This window comes from Salmo trutta, chromosome 33 (assembly GCF_901001165.1).
Source record: "Salmo trutta chromosome 33, fSalTru1.1, whole genome shotgun sequence".
In the NCBI taxonomy this organism is placed as follows: domain Eukaryota; kingdom Metazoa; phylum Chordata; class Actinopteri; order Salmoniformes; family Salmonidae; genus Salmo; species Salmo trutta.
In genome coordinates this window covers 44,700,919-44,717,370 of record NC_042989.1, presented here as the reverse complement: position 1 = coordinate 44,717,370, position 16,452 = coordinate 44,700,919, and the positions used below count along the sequence as shown (strand labels likewise).

The window sequence follows — 16,452 nt, the reverse complement described above, 5'->3', positions numbered from 1 at the left end:
TGCAACCAGTCAGGATGCTCTCGATGGTGAAGCTGTAGAACCTTTTGAGGATCTGAGGACCCATGCCAAATCTTTTGTCTCCTATGGAGGAATAGTTTTTGACGTGCCCTCTTCACGACTGTCTTGGTGTGCTTGGTGTGTTTACCCCAAAAAACTGGGGTAAACAAATGTGAAATAATCTCCATGATATTCTAGACAAAGGAAACAGTAATATTGATTTAATCTTTAATACAACCCCCAGTACCTTACAGCTCAAAGACAGCCAACTCATCACAGTCATATAGTCATTGAAAGGTACAGCCATGGGAGGTTCAGCCATGGGAGACTCAGCCATGGGAGGTTCGGCCATGGGAGGCTCAGCCATGGGAGGCTCAGCCATGGGAGGCTCAGCCATGGGAGGCACAGAAAGTCAGAGCTGCTGCTAAACTGAACATCTTGCTAATTGACCCATAAAGGATCTACTATAGAAGAACACAACTTCCCCTGTACTGTTGTTTTCAAGCAGGTTGAGACTCAGTGAGCCTTGCATTGAGTACAACTGATTACACTTGGGCCTGGATTTTGAAAATCTTAAGAAATGTTTTGTAAATCCAGGCCCTGCAACTTTGGTATTAGGTAAGAGAATGGCACAAGGCTTGAGCAACGAAACGATGTGCAACAACTAAACAGAGACATGGCCTGAGAAACAGTTTGTGGGCCGTCCTGCCAACTCCGACACATTGTTAGCTTGACAAACCCAGGACCAGGCAACCAGGGGCGGGACCAGGCAACCAGGGGCAGACCCCGGGACCAGGCAACCAGGGGCGGGACCAGGCAACCAGACCCCGGGACCAGGAAACCAGGGGCGGGACCCCGGGACCAGGCAACCAGGGGCGGGACCAGGCAACCAGCGGCAGACCCCGGGACCAGGCAACCAGCGGCTGACCCCGGGACCAGGCAACCAGCGGCAGACCCCGGGACCAGGCATATGATCAACAACATGTTGTAAGACAGTGGAAGGGCAAACAGTTAGATTAGACAGTTCAGTACAAACGGAGCCAGATGTTTAGGCTAGTGGTCAAAATGGCACCCTATTCCCATTTTAGTGCACTACGTTTGACGAGGGTCCATTGGTTTCAGTGCAACTCCACCAGGGTTCTCTGTTGTTTATCTGAAGAGAATAGAAACCACACAGCGAGTCAACGCACGTTTAGCTACAGCGAGTCAATACAGGAGACAAGTTTATACCAGGACCCATAGGGCTCTAATAGGGCTCTGACCAGGACCCATAGGGCTCTAATAGGGCTCTGACCAGGACCCATAGGGCTCTGACCAGGACCCATAGGGCTCTAATAGGGCTCTCTGACCAGGACCCATAGGGCTCTAGTAGGGCTCTCTGACCAGGACCCATAGGGCTCTCTGACCAGGACCCATAGGGCTCTAGTAGGGCTCTCTGACCAGGACCCATAGGGATCTGGTCTAAAGTAGTGCACTATATAGAGAATAGGGGGCCATTTGGGGATTCATCCATAATTAAATAGGGCACTTGTGGTTGATGCTGGTTGGTTCCAGGTGGAGGGGGGGTGCTGGTTGGTGCTGGTTGGTTCCAGGTGGAGGGGGGGTGCTGGTTGGTGCTGGTTGGTTCCAGGTGGAGGGGGGGTGCTGGTTGGTGGTGGTTGGTTCCAGGTGGAGGGGGGTGCTGGTTGGTTCCAGGTGGAGGGGGGGGATGCTGGTTGGTTCCAGGTGGAGGGGGGGGGGTGCTGGTTGGTTCCAGGTGGAGGGGGGGTGCTGGTTGGTTCCAGGTGGAGGGGGGGGTGCTGATTGGTTCCGGGTGGAGGGGGGGTGCTGGTTGGTTCCATGTGGAGGGGGGTGCTGGAGCAGGGCTCAGGTCAATTGACTGGAGGGTCTCTGACACCAACATTACCATCCTCCATCCCAAAGTAGACCCTCTCTGCCATCCCCACAAACAGACCCGTCTCTACCACACCTAGAGGGGAGGTAGAGAGGCAAGGTGAGGCGGGGGGTAGGGAGAGAGGCGAGGCAGGGGGGAGAGAGAGAGGGAGGTAGGAGGTAGAGAGGCAAGGCGAGGTGGGGGGGAGGGAGAGAAGCGAGGTAGGGGGGAGGGAGAGAGATGAGGTAGGGGGTAGAGAGGCAAGGCGAGATAGGGGCGAGGCAAGGGGGGAGGGAGAGAGGCGAGGTAGGGGGGAGGGAGAGAGGCGAGGTAGGGGGGAGGGAGAGAGGCGAGGTAGGGGGGAGAGAGAGAGGGAGGGAGGTAGGGGGGAGGGAGAGAGGCGAGGTAGGGGGAGGGAGAGAGGCGAGGTAGGGGGAGGGAGAGAGGCGAGGTAGGGGGAGGGAGAGAGGCGAGGTAGGGGGAGGGAGAGAACCGAGGTAGGGGTGAGGGAGAGAGGGAGGGAGGTAGGGGGGAGGGAGAGAGGCGAGGTAGGGGGGAGGGAGAGAGGCGAGGTAGGGGGGAGGGAGAGAGGCGAGGTAGGGGGGAGGGAGAGAGAGAGGCGAGACGAGGCAGGGAGGAGAGAAACAGACTAACATTCATGTCCCAGAACAAGCCACTGTAGGATGGGGAACACCAGCAGCAATTCCAGTGTGTGTGTGTGTGTGTGTGTGTGTGTGTGTGTGTGTGTGTACCTGGTATCATCTTGATAGCGATATTGACCTCCTTCCAGTTGTGAATGTGTTCAAACTTCCAGTCCAGAATGAAGTTACTGTTGTCTGTTACCACCGGACCCTGAACAATCAAAATACTGGATCTCACTCACATAGAAATGACCAATGAGAATGCTTTCCTTTCAGAAAAGGACCAATGAAAACTCTTCCTGTAGTAAATGTCGTGCTTTATGTGCTCTACACTGAAATCCTGTGAATGACTTTCCGCTCCAATAATAAATCAGCTCTTTTTGTGATTTATACAACTGTTAATTTAAACTTTTATATTCACTATAATACACAAAGACCTGAATGAACCACAATGCAGTGGGAAAGTATTCAGACCCCGTGACTTTTTCCACATTGTTATATTACAGCCTTATTCTAAAAATGATTCAATTGTTTTTTCCCCATCAATCTACACACAATACCCCATAATGACAGAGCAAAAACAGGTTTAGATGTTTGTACATTTATTACAAATAAAAAGCTGAAATATCACATTTACATAAGTATTCAGACCGTTTACTCAGTACTTTGTTGAAGCACCTTTGGCAGCGATTACAGCCTCGAGTCTTCTTGGGTATGACGCTACAAGCTTGGCCCACCTGTATTTGGGGAGTTTCTCCCATTCTTCTCTGCAGATCCTCTCAAGCTCTGTCAGGTTGGATGGGGAGCGTCGCTGCACAGCTATTTTCAGGTCTCTCCAGAGATGTTCGATCAGGTTCAAGTAGCAGCTCTGGCTGGGCCACTCAAGGACATCGGCCCTTGTCCCGAAGCCACTCCTGCTTTGTTTTGGCTGTGTGCTTAGGGTCGTTGTCCTGTTGGAAGGTGAACCTTTACCCCAGTCTGAGGTCCTGACCGCTCAGGAGCAGGTTTTCATCAAGGATTTCGCTGTACTTTGCTCCATTTATCTATCCATCGATCCCGACTAGTCTCCCAGTCCCTGAAAAACATCCCCACAGCATGATGCTGCCACCACCATGCTTCACCGTAGGGATGGTGCCAGGTTTCAGGACAAAGAGTTCAATCTTGCTTTCATCAGACCAGAGAATCTTGTTTCTCATGGTCTGTAAGTCCTTTAGGTGCCTCTTGGCAAACTCCAAGCGGGCTGTCATGTGCCTTTTACTGAGGAGTTGCTTCCATCTGACCACTCTATGGTTGTCTTTCTGGAAGCTTCTCCCATCTCCACAGAGGAAGTCTAGAGCTCTGTCAGAGTGACCATCGGGTTCTTGGTCACCTCCCTGACCAAGGCCCTTCTCCCCGATTGCTCAGTTTGGCTGGGCGGCCAGTTCTAGTAAGAGTCTTGGTGGTTCCAAACTTCTTCCATTTAAGAATGATGGAGGGCACTGTGTTCTTGGGGACCTTAAATGCTGCAGAAATGGTTTGGTACCCTTCCCCAGATCTGTGTCTCAACATAATCCTGTCTCGGAGCTCTACGGACAATTCCTTCGACATCATGGATTGGTTTTTGTTCTGACATGGACTGTAAACTGTGGGACCTTATGTAGACAGGTGTGTGCCTTTCCAAATCATGTCCAATCAGTTGAATTTACCACAGGTGGACTCCAATCAAGTTGTAGAAACATCCCAAGGATGATCAATGGGAACAGGAGGCACCTGAGCTCAATTTCGAGTCTCATAGCAAAGGGTCTGAATACTTATGTAAATAAGGAATGTTTTTGATTTTTCATACATTTGCAAACAATTCTAAAAACCTGTTTTCGTTTTGTCATTATGGAGTATTGTGTGTAAATTGATGAGAAAAAAAAATGTTCAATCCATTTTAGAATAAGGCTGTAAAGTAACAAAATGTGGAAAAAGTCAAGGGGTCTCAATACTTTCTGAAGGCAATGTACCGTGTTAGTTCTCCCATTGACTCACAGCTTTACAACAGGAAGCGTTGTATATGGTGACTCACAGCTTTACAACAGGAAGCGTTGTATATGGTGACTCGCAGCTTTACAACAGGTAGCGTTGTATATGGCGACTCGCAGCTTTACAACAGGAAGCGTTGTATATGGCGACTCACAGCTTTACAACAGGAAGCGTTGTATATGGCGACTCGCTGCTTTACAACAGGAAGCGTTGTATATGGCGACTCGCAGCTTTACAACAGGAAGCGTTGTATATGGCGACTCGCAGCTTTACAACAGGAAGCGTTGTATATGGCGACTCACAGCTTTACAACAGGAAGCGTTGTATATGGAGACTCACAACTTTACAACAGGAAGCGTTGTATATGGAGACTCACAGCTTTACAACAGGAAGCGTTGTATATGGAGACTCACAGCTTTACAACAGGAAGCGTTGTATATGGAGACTCACAGCTTTACAACAGGAATCGTTGTATATGGCGACTCGCAGCTTTACAACAGGAATCGTTGTATATGGAGACTCACAGCTTTACTGACGGCCATACGGAGTACTGCCTCCCCTCCGAAGCGCTTGGCTATAGTCCTGGAGACGGGGACGTAGGCCATAGGGATCACCTCAATAGGAACTCCCTTCTTCCACTGCTGGCCCAGGGCCGAGGAGTCCTTCCTGAGGGGGAGAGACACCCAGGTATTCAGGGATCAACATTCAGGTTCATTTCCCTGCGGAACACAGAGGTCGAGATCTGACAGGAAAGTGGATGATGCATCATTTGAACAGCAGGTGATTCTCTTTACTTCGTGGGCTGAGCAAGTAGCCTCCACTGGGTTCATACAGAGAGTGTCAAGTCAAATCCAAGGGCTTTTTCAAGCACGTCATTGTAATTTAAGGACCTAGATTTTATTATTTCTTGTAAGAATCTATAGAAAAGCTCCCTCCAAAATGTATCCATTACCACATTAAGAATAATGATTATTTTTTATATTTTTTTTATAGGCCGACAAAATGGCATTATGTAATGACAACCACATTATTGTTACATTGTAAAATATGTCAGAATAAAGTGGGCCTTGTCTGACTAAACAGACGGCATGCTCCCACACACTAATGAAGTCCGTCCGTCCGGCAGCCAGCCAGTCCGTCCGTCCGTCCGGCAGCCAGCCAGCCCGTCCGTCCGGCAGCCAGCCAGCCCGTCCGTCCGTCCGTCCGGCAGCCAGCCAGCCCGTCCGTCCGGCAGCCAGCCAGCCCGTCCATCCGGCAGCCAGCCAGCCCGTCCATCCGGCAGCCAGCCAGTCCGTCCGGCAGCCAGCCAGTCCGTCCGGCAGCCAGCCAGTCCGTCTGTCCGTCCGGCAGCCAGCCAGCCCGTCCGGCAGCCAGCCAGCCCGTCCGGCAGCCAGCCAGCCAGCCAGTCCGTCCGGCAGCCAGCCAGCCAGCAAGCCAGTCCGTCCGGCAGCCAGCCAGTCCGTCCGTCAGCCAGCCCGTCCGTCCGTCCGGCAACCAGCCCGCCCGTCCGTCCGTCCGTCCGGCAACCAGCCCGTCCGTCCGTCCGTCAACCAGCCCGTCCGTCCGTCCGTCAACCAGCCCGTCCGTCCGTCAACCAGCCCGTCCGTCCGTCCGTCCGTCCGTCAACCAGCCCGTCCGTCCGTCAACCAGCCAGTCCGTCCGTCAACCAGCCCGTCCTTCCGTCCGTCCGTCCGTCCGTCAGTCAACCAGCCCGTCCGTCCGTCCGTCAACCAGCCCGTCCGTCAACCAGCCCGTAAACCAGCCCGTCCGTCCGTCCGGCAACCAGCCCGTCCGTCCGGCAACCAGCCCGTCCGTCCGTCCGTCCGGCAACCAGCCCATCCGTCCGTCCGTCAACCAGTCCGTCCGTCCGTCCGTCCGTCCGTCAACCAACCCGTCCGTCCGTCAACCAGCCCGTCCGTCCGTCCGTCCGGCAACCAGCCCGTCCGTCCGTCCGTCCGGCAACCAGCCCGTCCGTCCGTCCGTCCGGCAACCAGCCCGTCCGTCCGGCAACCAGCCCGTCCGTCCGTCCGTCCACCAGCCCGTCCGTCCGTCCGTCCACCAGCCCGTCCGCCCGTCCGTCCACCAGCCCGTCCGCCCGTCCGTCCACCAGCCCGTCCGTCCGGCAACCGGCCCGTCCGCCCGTCCGTCCGGCAACCGGCCCGTCCGTCCGACCGTCCGGCAACCGGCCCGTCCGTCCGACCGTCCGGCAACCGGCCCGTCCGTCCGACCGTCCGGCAACCGGCCCGTCCGTCCGACCGTCCGGCAACCGGCCCGTCCGTCCGACCGTCCGGCAACCGGCCCGTCCGTCCGACCGTCCGGCAACCGGCCCGTCCGTCCGACCGTCCGGCAACCGGCCCGTCCGTCCGTCCGTCCGGCAACCGGCCCGTCCGTCCGACCGTCCGGCAACCGGCCCGTCCGTCCGACCGTCCGGCAACCGGCCCATCCGGCAACCGGCCCGTCCGTCCGACCGTCCGGCAACCGGCCCGTCCGACCGGCAACCGGCCCGTCCGTCCGACCGTCCGGCAACCGGCCCGTCCGGCAACCGGCCCGTCCGTCCGACCGTCCGGCAACCGGCCCGTCCGACCGGCAACCGGCCCGTCTGTCCGTCCGTCCGTCCGGCAACCGGCACGTCCGTCCGTCCGTCCGGCAACAGGCCCGTCTGTCCGTCCGTCCGGCAACAGGCCCGTCCGTCCGTCCGAACGTCCGGCAACAGGCCCTACCGTCCGTCCGTCCGGCAACCGGCCCGCCCGACAACCGGCCCGCCCGTCCGTCCGGCAACCGGCCCGTCCGACCGTCCGTCAACCGGCCCGTCCGTCCGTCCGTCCGACCGTCCGTCAACCGGCCCGTCCGTCCGTCCGACCGTCCGTCAACCGGCCCGTCCGTCCGTCCGACCGGCCGACCGGCCCGTCCCTCCGTCCGGCCCGTCCGTCCGTCCGACCGGCCGACCGGCCCCGTCCGTCCGTCCGTCCGACCGGCCGACCGGCCCGTCCGTCCGTCCGTCCGTCCGACCGGCCGACCGGCCCGTCCGACCGGCCCGTCCGTCCGTCCGACCGGCCCGTCCGTCCGACCGTCCGTCCGACCGTCCGTCAACCGGCCCGTCCGTCCGTCCGTCCGACCGTCCGTCCGACCGTCCGTCAACCGGCCCGTCCGTCCGTCCGACCGTCCGTCAACCGGCCCGTCCGTCCGACCGGCCGACCGGCCCGTCCCTCCGTCCGGCCCGTCCGTCCGTCCGACCGGCCCGTCCGTCCGTCCGACCGGCCGACCGGCCCGTCCGTCCGGCCGACCGGCCGGTCCGTCCGGCCGACCGGCCCGTCCGTCCGTCCGACCGGCCGACCGGCCCGTCCGTCCGTCCGACCGGCCGACCGGCCCGGCCCGTCCGTCCGACCGGCCGACCGGCCCGTCCGTCCGTCCGACCGGCCGACCGGCCCGGCCCGTCCGTCCGACCGGCCGAACGGCCCGTCCGTCCGTCCGACCGGCCGTCCGACCGGCCGTCCGTCCGACCGGCCGTCCGACCGGCCGACCGGCCCGTCCGTCCGTCCGACCGGCCCGTCCGTCCGTCCGACCGGCCGACCGGCCCGTCCGTCCGTCCGACCGGCCGACCGGCCCGTCCGTCCGTCCGACCGATTGGTCCCGTACCGGCCCGTCCGTACCTGCCGACCGGCCGACCGGCCCGTCCGTCCGAGCCGCCGACCGGCCCTCCTCCGACCGGCCCGTCCGTCCGACCGGCCGACCGGCCCGTCCGTCCGTCCGACCGGCAACCGGCCCGTCCGTTCCGTCGACCGGCAACCGGCCCGTCCGTTCCGTCCCGACCGGCAAACCGGCCCGTCCGTCCGTCCGACCGGCAACCGGCCCGTCCGTCCGTCCGACCGGCAACCGGCCCGTCCGTCCGGCAACCGGCCCGTCCGTCCGTCCGTGAGGCAGCTAGCCAGTCCGTCCGTCCGTGTGGCAGCTAGCCAGTCCGTCCGTCCGTGAGGCAGCTAGCCAGTCCGCATGTGAGGCAGCTAGCCAGTCCATCCGTCCGTCCGTGTGGCAGCTAGCCAGTCCGTCCGTCCGTGTGGCAGCTAGCCAGTCCGTCCGTCCGTGAGGCAGCTAGCCAGTCCGTCCGTCCGTGTGGCAGCTAGCCAGTCCGTCCGTCCGTGTGGCAGCTAGCCAGTCCGTCTGTCCGTCCGTGTGGCAGCTAGTCAGTCCGTCCGTCCGTCCGTGAGGCAGCTAGCCAGTCCGTCTGTCCGTCCGTGAGGCAGCTAGCCAGTCCGTCCGTGAGGCAGCTAGTCAGTCCGTCTGTCCGTCCGTGAGGCAGCTAGCCAGTCCGTCCGTCCGTCCGTCCGTCCGTGTGGCAGCTAGCCAGTCCGTATGTGAGGCAGCTAGCCAGTCCGTCCGTGAGGCAGCTAGCCAGTCCGTCCGTGAGGCAGCTAGCCAGTCCGTCCGTGAGGCAGCTAGCCAGTCCGTCCGTGTGTGTGGCAGCTAGCCAGTCCGTCCGTGAGGCAGCTAGCCAGTCCGTCCGTCTGTGTGTGTGGCAGCTAGCCAGTCCGTCCGTCCGTGAGGCAGCTAGCCAGTCCGTCCGTCCGTGAGGCAGCTAGTCAGTCTGACACAAGCACACTAATGAAGTCTTTCCAAGACAACTCACAGCTGTAATCGCTGCTAAAGGTGCTTCTACAAAAGTATTGACTCAGGGGTGTGGATAATTATGTAAATTAGATATTTAATTTAAGAAGTTTGCAAAACGTTTTCACTGTCACTATGGGGTAGTGTGTGTAGATGGGTGAGAAAATATATATTTTGAATTCAGGCTGTAATAAGTCAAGGGGTGTGAATAATCTGACGTCACTGTAGATATCAGAACTTGGAACATCTTTCCTGGACCTGTCGGTCTTCGGTGAGCTGATCCACTCAACCACCAGCTGTCTCGGCCTGCCAGATCACCTGTGGGCTGATCCACTCAACCACCAGCTGTCTCGGCCTGCCAGATCACCTGTGGGCTGATCCACTCAACAACCAGCTGTCTCGGCCTGCCAGATCACCTGTGGGCTGATCCACTCAACAACCAGCTGTCTCGGCCTGCCAGATCACCTGTGGGCTGATCCACTCAACAACCAGCTGTCTCGGCCTGCCAGATCACCTGTGGGCTGATCCACTCAACAACCAGCTGTCTCGGCCTGACAGATCACCTGTAGGCTGATCCACTCAATTGTCGAAGAGGAAGGAAACTGCTCAGGGATTTCACCATGAGGCCAATGGTGACTTTAAAACAGTTACTGAGTTATGGCTGTGATAGGAGAAAACTGAGGATGGATCAACAACATTGTAGTTACTCCACAATACAAACCTAAATCACAAAGTGAAAAGAAAGAAGCCTGTACAGAATAAAAAATATTCCAAAACATGCATCCTGTTTGCAAGCGGGCCACCGACGGGGATGATGGACCTGGCCCGGAGGGTTCCCAGGTTTGGAGGGTTCCCAGGTTTGGAGGGTTCCCAGGCCCGGAGGGTTCCCAGGCCCGGAGGGTTCCCAGGCCCGGAGGGTTCCCAGGCCTGCGGTGGAATCCTCCGGGGGTCAGAGGGTTCCCAGGCCTGCGGTGGAATCCTCCGGGGGTCAGAGGGTTCCCAGGCCTGCGGTGGAATCCTCCGGGGGTCAGAGGGTTCCCAGGCCTGCGGTGGAATCCTCCGGGGGTCAGAGGGTTCCCAGGCCTGCGGTGGAATCCTCCGGGGTTTCCTTTGTATTTTTAACCTCTATTATACACTGCTCAAAAAAATAAAGGGAACACTTTTAAACAACACAATGTAACTCCAAGTCAATCACACTTCTGTGAAATCAAACTGTCCACTTAGGAAGCAACACTGATTGACAATAAATTTCACATGCTGTTGTGCAAATGGAATAGACAACAGGTGGAAATTATAGGCAATTAGCAAGACATCCCCAATAAAGGAGTGGTTCTGCAGGTGGAGACCACAGACCACTTCTCAGTTCTTATGCTTCCTAGCTGATGTTTTGGTCACTTTTGAATGCTGGCGGTGCTTTCACTCTAGTGGTAGCATGAGACGGAGTCTACAACCCACACAAGTGGCTCAGGTAGTGCAGCTCATCCAGGATGGCACATCAATGCGAGCTGTGGCAAGAAGGTTTGCTGTGTCTGTCAGCGTAGTGTCCAGAGCATGGAGGCGCTACCAGGAGACAGGCCAGTACATCAGGAGACGTGGAGGAGGCCGTAGGAGGGCAACAACCCAGCAACAGGACCGCTGCCTCCGCCTTTGTGCAAGGAGGAGCAGGAGGAGCACTGCCAGAGCCTTGCAAAATTACCTCCAGCAGGCCACAAATGTGCATGTGTCTGCTCAAACGGTCAGAAACAGACTCCATGAGGGTGGAATGAGGGCCCGACGTCCACAGGTGGGGGTTGTGCTTACAGCCCAACACTGTGCAGGACGTTTGGCATTTGCCAGAGAACACCAAGATTGGCAAATTCGCCACTGGTGCCCTGTGCTCTTCACAGATGAAAGCAGGTTCACACTGAGCACGTGACAGACGTGACAGAGTCTGGAGACGCCGTGGAGAACATTCTGCTGCCTGCAACATCCTCCAGCATGACCGGTTTGGCGGTGGGTCAGTCATGGTGTGGGGTGGCATTTCTTTGGGGGGGCCGCACAGCCCTCCATGTGCTCGCCAAAGGTAGCCTGACTGCCATTAGGTACCGAGATGAGATCCTCAGACCCCTTATGAGACCATATGCTGGTGCGGTTGGCCCTGGGTTCCTCCTAATGCAAGACAATGCTAGACCTCATGTGGCTGGAGTGTGTCAGCAGTTCCTGCAAGAGGAAGGCATTGATGCTATGGACTGGCCCGCCCGTTCCCCAGACCTGAATCCAATTGAGCACATCTGGGACATCATGTCTCGCTCCATCCACCAACGCCACGTTGCACCACAGACTGTCCAGGAGTTGGCGGATGCCTTAGTCCAGGTCTGGGAGGAGATCCCTCAGGAGACCATCCGCCACCTCATCAGGAGCATGCCCAGGCGTTGTAGGGAGGTCATACAGGCACGTGGAGGCCACACACACTACTGAGCCTCATTTTGACTTGTTTTAAGGACATTACATCAAAGTTGGATCAGCCTGTAGTGTGGTTTTCCACTTTAATTTTGAGTGTGACTCCAAATCCTGACCTCCGTGAGTTGATAAATTGGATTTCCATTGATTATTTTTGTGTGATTTTGTTGTCAGCACATTCAACTATGTAAAGAAAAAAGTATTTAATAAGATTATTTCTTTCATTCAGATCTAGGATGTGTTGTTTAAGTGTTCCCTTTGTTTTTTTGAGCAGTATACTTTAGCCAATCAAAGACCTTACCATGTCTAGGCACTATGCAATTACAGGAGAACACACCCACCTGAAGTCAGCGATGACGATGAAGTGTTTGGCACAGCTGGCTACGATCTTCTCCTGAGTCAGACAGCCTCTAGGAGAGTGAGTGAAAGTGAGTGAGGGAGACGAAGACAGAGAAACAAAGATAACTGGTGAGATGGTGATGTATGGAGCCTGGCATGACTGTAGTCAGGGACAGTAACAGGCCTGTAGCACAGGGACAGTAACAGGCCTGTAGCACAGGGACAGAAACAGACCTGTAGCACAGGGACAGTAACAGACCTGTAGCACAGGGACAGTAACAGACCTATAGCACAGGGACAGTAACAGGCCTGTAGCACAGGGACAGTAACAGGCCTGTAGCACAGGGACAGTAACAGGCCTATAGCACAGGGACAGTAACAGCCCTGTAGCACAGGGACAGTAACAGCCCTGTAGCACAGGGACAGTAACAGCCCTGTAGCACAGGGACAGTAACAGCCCTGTAGCACAGGGACAGTAACAGCCCTGTAGCACAGGGACAGTAACAGCCCTGTAGCACAGGGACAGTAACAGCCCTGTAGCACAGGGACAGTAACAGCCCTGTAGCACAGGGACAGTAACAGCCCTGTAGCACAGGGACAGTAACAGGCCTGTAGCACAGGGACAGTAACAGGCCTGTAGCACAGGGACAGTAACAGGCCTGTAGCACAGGGACAGTAACAGGCCTGTAGGCCAGGGACAGTAACAGGCCTGTAGCACGGGACAGTAACAGGCCTGTAGGCCAGGGACAGTAACAGGCCAGCCTAGAACAGGCCTGTAGCCGGGGACAGTAACAGGCCTGTAGGCCAGGGACAGTAACAGGCCTGTAGGCCAGGGACAGTAACAGGCCTGTAGGCCAGGGACAGTAACAGGCCTGTAGGCCAGGGACAGTAACAGGCCTGTAGGCCAGGGACAGTAACAGGCCTGTAGGCCAGGGACAGTAACAGGCCTGTAGGCCAGGGACAGTAACAGGCCAGCCTAGAACAGGCCTGTAGCCAGGGATAGTAACAGGCCTGTTGTCAGGGATAGTAACAGGCCAGCCTAGAACAGGCCTGTAGCCGGGGACAGTAACAGGCCTGTAGCCGGGGACAGTAACAGACCAGCCTAGAACTGCAATCCAGTGAAAATACGGCGTCTTACCCTCCTCCTTTGATGAGTGTGAGAGCAGCATCCACCTCGTCTGCCCCATCGATGGCCACGTCCAGCTGGTAGGGGGTCAGAGAGGAAGAACACAATACTGCTGACAATAAACACATTCTACAGGACAAACTTCTGATTTAACACATACTAACTCCACACGTTTCCTAAAGAATGTATCCAACTTGAGGACATGTAACATATCGCTTTATAAAGGGTTGCTAACCAACAGTACCTCTGGGTGTCTATCCAGATCAGACAGGGTTAGACCATGCTGCAGAATCAACTGACGAGCCTGGAGGACAACATCAAATGTTGAGGGCCATCTGCCAGATTAGAGTCGGCTCTCTGTAGAATACATGACACACAGCCATTGTACCTCACACTCACCTGGAAGGAAGTGGGGACACAAACTATGTTGAGCTTCTCCTGACGAACTCTCTCCGCTGGAACACGATAGAGCACAGTTACACATCAGAGAGGCTCAATCAATCAGCCCTTTGTGGATTAATAAAGTACTACATTCTCTTGTTCTACAATCAACCGTTAGGCTAGTAATATGTCTCCTCACCTAGTCTGTCTACAGCGTACACAATGGTGGATCCACTGCCCACTCCAACCACCTGGTTGTTCTGTGATGGAAAGAAAGACGTGTTAAAAACAGCCAAGTCACATGATCATATAGCCAGAAGATACCGACCCACCGTTACACTGAGCTGCACTGGGGTCAGAACGCAAATCACAGTTACATGAAGACACCGTGGAGCCGGAGAGAGATATGGGTTGGTAAACGTACCTCAATACAGGGATGGGATATGGAACTGTACTCCAAACGTTACCTTTATCCACACTGACACAGCGAGAAGACTGGAAAACCTGCGGTGTCTCACAAAAACCGCCCCAATCAGTGTAAAAATCTGCCAAATCGGTGTCCAAAATATCGATTTCCGACTGTTATGAAAACTAGAAATCGGCCCTAATTAAAATCGGCCATTCCGATTAATCGGTCGACCTCATTCACTTTAAGGTGCATTGCCACTACCGACTGTAATGTGGACCTCAGCTCATGTTTCAATCACCCACGTGGGTATACGTTTCTAAAAACCAATGAGGAGATGGGAGAGGCGGGACTTGCAGCGCGTCCAGTGTCACAAAATCAACATGCGGACGCACGCTCACCAGCGGTCGGCGAGTTACAGATGCTCCTGAGCACTGTGGGTGCAATGATTGAATAACGTGCATGTGTACGCGAGCGTTGCAGAATAATTGTACACATACGCGTTATTCATTCATTGCATCAACGAGCATCTGCGTAGGCAGGTGCTAAAATAGAACTGGGTTCTATTTGTAACGCTTGACGCGCTGCAAGTCCCACCTCTCCCATCTCCTCATCTAACTACCTAGCTAACTAGCCACCTAACTAGCCACCTAACTAGCAAGTCCCGCCTCTCCCATCTCCTCATTGGTTTTTAGAAACGTATACCCACGTGGGTGATTGAAACATGAGCTGAGGTCCACATTACAGTCGGTAGTGGCAATGCACCTTGAAGTTGGTTACCAACCGCCATATAAAGAAGAAGCCTGGAGGAGGAGAGATGACTAGAAACAAACTCTGGTTACCCTTTAATCTGTGGATTAATTGTCTGAGTAGAGGACCTTGTGCATTTCAGGCAAAATAACAACCAAACGTTTATATCCCAGGACAAATTAGCTAGCAACAGTAAGGTAGCGATCTAAATTTCCAGAAATGTTTAATGCTTTTCGACCTGTCCCCAAATGAATACAGTTGGTTCAGAGTTCGTTTTGATATTTAAATTGTGCACCGATCACGGCCTGTTGTGATACAGCCCGGGATCGAACCAGGGTCTGTTGTGACGCCCCTATCACTGAGATGCAGTACATTAGACCGCTGCGCCACTCGGTAGCTCATTCACTAGATAGTAAATTAGTTGTGCAACTTTGTTTTGGTCATGTTCACTTTCTGTTCTCAGACAAGTTTTAACCAAAGATTCTTATAGATATTTCCATCTTTTTCAATTAATTCTAGAATTAGCGACCGTAGCTATAAAATCACCCACAAGGCTTACTACACACGTACAGTAAGATCTCCACAACTAAAAGGTTATTAACATAGTTGTCTAAAGTTTGTTAAGAAGAGAGTTAAAGTTGAACATGGGGTCAACATAGCAACAGTAACCATGTACCTGTGTAGCCTTCCGTCTACCTGGCTGCGCTAACTAGCTAGCCAACTAACTAGCTAGCCAACTAACTAGCTAGCCAACTAACTAGCTAGCCAACTAACTAGCTAGCCAACTAACTAACTAGCCAACTAACTAACCAACTAGCTAACTAACCAACTAGCCAACTAACCAACTAGCCAACTAACTAGCTGGACTTGTTCTGGCTACTGCCTAGCTACTTCCTACCGTTTTAGTAGCACATTACATGTTGATGTACTAGCCAGACAACTAGCTGTTTAGCATCAGCATGGCCTCCACATTTAAAATAGCACGATAGCTAACTTAGCTATCTGCTAAACAAACATTAACATGTCCCCCGTCGTTAGCTATGTTCATTTGTCAACACAATATCAGTTGTCTTACCTGAACATGATTATCCACCGCAGCATAGCCTGCTAGCTTCTTCGCTTCTTCTGCCATGTCGTCTGTGTTGCTGGGACTCCTAAAGAGACGCGTGTGCTTCAGCTTGTGTCTGAACGGAGTGTCTTTCTTCAATACTGCAGACCTGTGGCCAGATGCTGCTGAGAGGAGGGTGGGACAGATCCACCTCTGGAGTAGCATAGCCCTGCCTGCCCAACGACAAGACACAACCTCCTCCAAGGACCGACAAATTCACCATGTGCTGCAAAATAAACCTAGTATGTTGTTGTTGTTGTTGGTGAGTCCGTCGTCCTTCTGCCGCTCGACCAACGCGCTAAACCCACTGAACTGTTGACATGTATATCTGTATTCAGGTAGCTTCCTCCATTAGTGCTGCGTTCAACGTCCCAACATCCCTGAACGGTTTAAAACTGTTCATCAATTAAAGGGACAGTCTGTACGTTTTCCAGTCATTTCAATCGGTGATAAATGCCCCTTGATTTAGATGTTTTGTTGCTATAGGTTAAAGTTGCCACTATGCAGAAATAGCTTCACCATTTCCTGGGTGCTAAAACTCTAATAGTTTGTCTAATTTTAGTTTATGTGACAAAATAAGCAAGTATAGTGTAGAGAATCATTATACCATCTAAACCGCTGTGAAATATATTTTCTAGAACTCAAAATATTGTTGTTTCAGCTGTTTGAAGTTGGTGTACAAAACAGAAAGGAAAGTTGCTCAAACAAAAAAACGCAAGAAGCATAGATATAGCACACATATAACAGATCCACCGCTTCTTAGACTTGCTTTTGAGTAGAATG

The 16,452-nt window shown here is 54.4% G+C and overlaps 1 protein-coding gene across 2 annotated transcripts; it reads right to left on the bottom strand.

Annotated features, from left to right (window-relative positions):
- Positions 1-1,400: 1,400 nt before the first annotated feature.
- Positions 1,401-16,030, bottom strand: LOC115173056 (ribose-5-phosphate isomerase). 2 transcript variants are annotated; one of them, XM_029731045.1, is made up of 10 exons: positions 15,637-16,030; positions 13,605-13,665; positions 13,424-13,479; positions 13,269-13,328; positions 13,037-13,101; positions 11,901-11,969; positions 5,043-5,184; positions 2,623-2,722; positions 1,840-1,966; positions 1,401-1,589 (listed from the first exon to the last, which is right to left on the bottom strand). In XM_029731045.1, the coding sequence occupies exons 1-9, from the start codon at positions 15,832-15,834 to the stop codon at positions 1,869-1,871; spliced, it is 849 nt and encodes a 282-aa protein (XP_029586905.1). In that variant the 5' UTR covers positions 15,835-16,030; the 3' UTR covers positions 1,401-1,589; positions 1,840-1,868. The 2 variants fall into 2 exon arrangements, with proteins under 2 accessions (XP_029586905.1, XP_029586904.1); XM_029731044.1 differs by lacking the exon at positions 1,401-1,589 and having other exon boundaries at positions 1,775-1,966; positions 15,637-16,026.
- Positions 16,031-16,452: the final 422 nt, after the last annotated feature.